The sequence below is a fragment of the Poecilia latipinna genome, unplaced genomic scaffold (genome assembly GCF_001443285.1).
Source record: "Poecilia latipinna isolate Pla-1442-1.1 unplaced genomic scaffold, P_latipinna-1.0 Scaffold161, whole genome shotgun sequence".
In the NCBI taxonomy this organism is placed as follows: Eukaryota; Metazoa; Chordata; class Actinopteri; order Cyprinodontiformes; family Poeciliidae; genus Poecilia; species Poecilia latipinna.
Window position 1 is genome coordinate 34,749 of NW_015112777.1, and position 5,568 is coordinate 40,316.

Below are 5,568 nucleotides of genomic sequence, written 5' to 3' on the forward strand. Positions count from 1 at the left end.
AAAGAAAAAAAAAGTAACTTAGTCTTATTTTTCTCATCCCTTGAAATTGCTCTTGCAAGAAATGTAGTTTGAAAGAAAACAGTTTTAGTAGACTAGCAAAATAAAAGTCCAACATTTTTATTTATCCAAATATGCTCACAGAACTCTGAAAGTAACGAAAAATGTTTGTGTGAATCCTTTCAGCTGATAATTGTGATGCACTTGTTACCGTTAGTCGTGTGGAAAATTGCTTTAATAAATATGAAACATCAAGCTATTAGGAGATATCAGGAGAGTATGTTAGTACGTCACATCCTTCTTCCTGTGCTGTTAACAAATAACTTGCAACCACTTGTCTTTATGTTTTTTCTCTTGATTCTATCATCTCAAACTAAACTTTTAATCAGCACAATTTCTTTTTCCTTTTCTCCCCAGGACATTAATGCATTCAATGAAGCGATTGAGAATGAAGAACTTGAGAAGTTCCTCAAGCTATAAAGGGAATACTCAGCACCAATGTGGGACTTTTGGGAATATACTAATGGAATTAGCTGCACAAACTATTATGAAAGAATATATTTTTGCTCATCTATGTGCCATATGGTATGCTTTATTGCTTCAAGATGCCAAGACATGTTGTCTTTTGAGAAAAACATACGGGTTTCTGGGGTAGCAGCACATTTTTGAATGTTGTAAAAGTGAAATAAAGTATCTCAAAACTGTTTGACTTATGCGTTATGCTCATTTATTTTGTAGTTCTTTCTTACTTCAGTCATATAATTTCACTCTACAGTAATCAGCCAACCTTACAAGGCATTATTTACAACCTTTTGAGCAACAGAACTACAAAAGGTGAGGGAAATGTTTTGTTTTAGAACACATTTTTTAAAAAACTTACTTAAAACATGGCAATAAGCTTAAAGGAAACTTGATTTTTATTGAATTTATTAAAAATGTAATTGTTAAATATAAAAATGTTTTTTTAAATACTTTTTTTCAGTACTTTCAGCCTACTGACAGAAGAAAGATAAGCATTTCGGAGATTTTATCGAGACATTTTTCCAAAAGTCAGATAAAATGTTTTCACAATTGAATAGAATGTTTTCTAAAATTTGCAAATAATTATTGAAAACAGACGAGAAAAAATGCTCTTAACAGAAAGTACATCAAGCAAAAATATTCCATGCGTTTGTATTTGTGACGTATTGCTCCAGAATGATGCAGTTTAACATTATTAGATATGTTTTGACATATCTAATAAAAGTAAAAACATTGCTTTTAAGTAACATGTAGAGTGAAGAGAGAGGGGCAATGGATTCTGATTAATGATCAGTTTGGAAGTACAGAGAAAGTAGGTCAATATTGATGAGCAGAGCCAAATGATGCGGATCACATAAAGATTCGGAATTCCCATCATCATCCTGCCGGTATTAAACCAATGTCGCAGCCTTATGACGTCCTCTTTACCCGCTACCCGAGAGGAGGATTGGGTGCGTTTCCCTCACTGCTGACACAATCTGCACGAATAATCAAACATCTTAAGTTTTTATTGAATCAGACCTTATTGTTTATGATGGATAATAACTCTACTTTTATGTCTCCAATATATTGCAGAACTTTAAGTTCGCCATCCATCGCAAATCTACAATGGCCGAGGAAGGGTGAGCATGACGCTTCTTTCAGCTACAGCTACATTACCAGTGCGTTTGGAAATGGAGAATATAAGTAGCTGGACTCATAAGACCCAACTATTAAACAATACGGAGATGCTAAGCTAAAGCCTTGAGAAGCTGCGTGTAGTCACATAGGTTTAAAGCTTCGAACGACGCTTGGCACAAGCTAGGAGGCTGGCTAAGCTGAGATGTACGTTCAGAATGAAATACGACTCTGATGGGATCTGTTAGAAAAAAATTACTTAAATGCGGATGCAAGGTTTAAGATTAGGGTGCCTTTAAATTAACCCTCTATGAACATACGAAGTTGCAATCCATAAACAATAAGAGGAAAGATGGATGGGTACTCGTTATGCGACTTACTGAACATTATTTGCATGTTTAAATCTGTGTTAATATGGGGATTGTTTTTATTCAACTGCATTCAAAAGTGATCAAGTCCCTTACAGTTTTCTATTTAAAAGAAAAATGAGAGAAGCTACTTAACTTGAGCTTTATAGTTGTACTGAATTTTGTGACCAGTTTCCAACCTCTTAGTTTTTTTTTTTTTTTTTTTGCAAGTCTTTAATGCATCAAAATTGACAAAAACTCAACAAACTCTAGCCTCTCTTTAAGGGCTTCAAGAAAAGGACTAAGACTGTTTTTCATACTCTGCCATGAATAGGCCTGTCACGGTAAATGTTGCTGGGCGATAAATTGTCCCAGAAGATTTTGTGATCATTCCGGTATTGTATTTGTTGCTGCTGTTAGGCCAGGATTCTCTCAAAAATAGTTTTAGTCTTAATTGGTTTTTATCCTGGTAAAATAAAGATGATTAATAATTATAATAATACCATTGTTGTTTTGAAACCATTTTCAAGTAGTACAATGGTAATGACATAACAATGCAAGTTCAACATTTCAACACTAAAGAAAGTAATTCTAGTGAACATGAACACTGGAACTGGAAGACATTTTAAATATCCAAGCAATATCTATTTGAAAATAGAAAATACAAATAGAAAAAAATAATAAAATGTGCTCGAGTGCCAGCGGGTCTGAAGACTGAAGCTTTTCTGAGCTCTGCTTAAGTGATGATTCAGTTCTTTGTCGGATACCCCTTCACTCTACAATGAGTGAGATTTTCCGTCTGATGTGCCAGAAGCTCAGTAACGCGCGCTAATTTCTCAAACATGAAGTTAAAGTTGTCGCTTTAAAAAAAAAAAAGCTTTCTTCTCGATAGCACTGCTGCCGGAGGTGTGATGGATGTCAACACCGCTCTCCCCGAAGTGCTGAAGACCGCACTTATCCACGACGGTCTTGCACGTGGAATCCGTGAGGCTGCCAAGGCCCTGGACAAGTGAGTGGAAATGCCTTTAGCACAAAAAAATTCAGTAATTATCAGCCTACTTTAAAAAAAACAAAAAAAAAACACTTATCCTAGAAGCGCAAGCCATGTCAGAAAAACAATGCTTGGGTAAAATATGTAAGCCTATTGCAGGGGTGATGCAGCTCGGCTTTTCCAGAGCTGACGGTGAAGGTCAGATATCCAAAGAAAAGTTTGGTAACACTTTATTTGAAGGGGTGTGCATAAGACTGACATGACACTAACATGACATAACACCTGTCATGAACATGAAGGAGTCTTTATGAATGTCTATGACTGTTGTCATGAAGTGTCATTCGGTAAATAAGGACACTTTTAATGCAAAGTTGCTCTAAAAGTTGCATTAAAAGTGCCATCTTTCCACGATTTTGTAAATAATGCCAATTTAATGCAATTTAATAAGTCATGTCAGTCTTACGCACACCCCGTCAAATAAAGTGTTACCGAAAAGTTTTATTTGCTGGAGCGTGGCAGATATTTCCGATGGTAGAGTTGAAGGAATCGTGCTGCTGTATCAGTGATGATAACTTGGCTCCCTCTACTGAACTTTGTGAGGAGATCGCCTCTGTTACCCAAATCCTGTCTGAGATGCAGTCCAGCACACCGCTTGTAGTTACAACTCAACCTGCCAAGATTTGCTCGCACATCAGTGCTTATGTCGCAGACAATAGTGGGACCTCTATCGATCAATGTCAAGCCTGTTTCAGGCTGTTTTGCTCCAATTACATTTGCTTTGATATTCCTTCATGTCCCCACCCTGCTTTGGCAAAGAACTACATTTAACCTGGCACTTGACTTAATGTAATGTTTTGATTGTTGATTCTATGTTGCATGGCTTTGTGTTTTTGTGTTATGATGTAAAGCACTTTGAAATGCCTTATTGCTGAAATGTGCTATGCAAATAAAATTGGATTAATCTAGAATTTTTGCTCTTTAGTGCTGCAGTGATTGGCTGCTTTTGTTCTTTTCCTAACATGGAAAGTGTTGTCACCCTGCGTCGTATGTGCCATTTTTGTTTTTATGCATATTTATTTCTTACATCTAGTAATTTTCTTGTTTTTTTTTGCAGACGTCAGGCCCATCTCTGCGTCCTGGCTGCCAACTGTGACGAGCCCATGTACGTCAAGCTGGTGGAGGCCCTGTGCGCCGAACATCAGATCAACCTGATCAAGGTAAGCGATTGGTTTATCGAGGCAGATGTTGGATTCTTGTACGTTTTGTGAAAGGTACTTCTGTGTCAGTGATGACAACTTGGCTCCCTCTACTGAACCCTGTGAGGAGATTGCCTTTGTTACCCAATTTTGATCTGAGATGCAGTCCAGTTCACATGGCTTTTATTTCACCATTACTTGGATTTCTTTATGACGTAAAGCACTTTGAAATGGAAAGTTGACGTTTATTCCCTTTGTGTGACTATGTCGCCATTTCTTATTTCGAAGGTTGACGACAACAAGAAGCTTGGCGAGTGGGTCGGACTTTGCAAGATCGACCGCGAAGGAAAACCCCGCAAGGTGGTGGGCTGCAGCTGCGTTGTCGTCAAGGTAAAGGCTTGATTTCTTTGTTGATGAAAAAGGAGTTCTTTGCTTAAACTTGTCTGTAAAGTATTGTTAAGCCTATGAATGTAAAGATCTCGCGTATTGTAAAGTCCAGGAGGCATTAGACGAGGTCAGCCAGTCAAGTGAAGGTGCTATGCGTTATGCTATGCAGCTGTCTGATTACTGGCGAGATAATAGCCACAGTACGAGCCCCATCATCTCGCTGTGATATCTGGGGTCCCTTTAAATGGCGACATGCGCTGTAAAATGCAGCAGTTCTGTACCAGAGGCATGTATGCCTTATGCTTGCAGCTGTTAAGGCTTTATTCACCATGGAAATGCAACACCAACTTAGTTCTTGTTTTCTGTGCAGGATTACGGCAAAGAGTCTCAGGCCAAGGATGTGATTGAAGAATACTTCAAATCCAAGAAGTGAGATGTTAATAAAATGTGGAAATGAATTTGCCTCTGGTGTTTTACTTCCAACTCTTCTTGGAACTTACAGGCTGGTTGCTGCATGTAAAGCATCTTCTACATAGAACTGCACTGGATCCATGTCCAGGGTTACATGCTCTGATCGATAATTCAAAGATTGTACTTTGAAATGGTTATTGCATTATTGAAGGGCTTTTGTTTGTCACTTGAATGCTATTGTGTTGCTTAGGAAAGGAGGCATTCAGAAAAAACAGATTTAAAAAAAAAAGAAGAAACCAGACTCAAAGATCAAATCCTTACAATTTAATTTCTGACAAAACCCAAAACATCCACTGTCCTTGAAATTTATTGGAAATAATTTACATAAGTTTTTACCACAGATTGCATTTTTATAGCAAGTTAACCGCCAGGAAGAAAACCTTAGAAAAACATGTCCCCTGTTATACATTATGGACTCTACAGAGNTTNCTTCAGATTAATAATTTGCAGGGGAAGGTACATTCCAGGTGAGGTCTTCCTTTCGCCCTGTGTGCTGAAAAAAAAAAACACAAAAAAAAAAAAGGATTTTAAAAAGAAAAGC

The 5,568-nt window shown here is 37.5% G+C and overlaps 2 protein-coding genes across 2 annotated transcripts in view; both read left to right on the plus strand.

Moving 5' to 3' along the window:
• The window catches only part of LOC106945798 (SH3 domain-binding glutamic acid-rich-like protein 3), a 5,385-nt gene extending 4,679 nt beyond the window's left edge, over positions 1 to 706 (plus strand). Inside the window, exon 3 of the mRNA XM_015029726.1 lies at positions 415 to 706. Within this exon, the coding sequence (XP_014885212.1) occupies positions 415 to 477 (63 nt within the window). The 3' untranslated portion in view covers positions 478 to 706. The remainder of the gene's footprint in view (positions 1 to 414) is intronic.
• A 583-nt stretch (positions 707 to 1,289) lies between these two features.
• Positions 1,290 to 5,014, plus strand: rps12 (ribosomal protein S12). The gene is given in 6 exon segments (XM_015029723.1): positions 1,290 to 1,469; positions 1,594 to 1,640; positions 2,875 to 2,991; positions 4,088 to 4,190; positions 4,458 to 4,559; positions 4,927 to 5,014. Coding segments are annotated over 6 exon segments (597 nt in total). The 5' UTR covers positions 1,290 to 1,304; the 3' UTR covers positions 4,990 to 5,014.
• Positions 5,015 to 5,568: the final 554 nt, after the last annotated feature.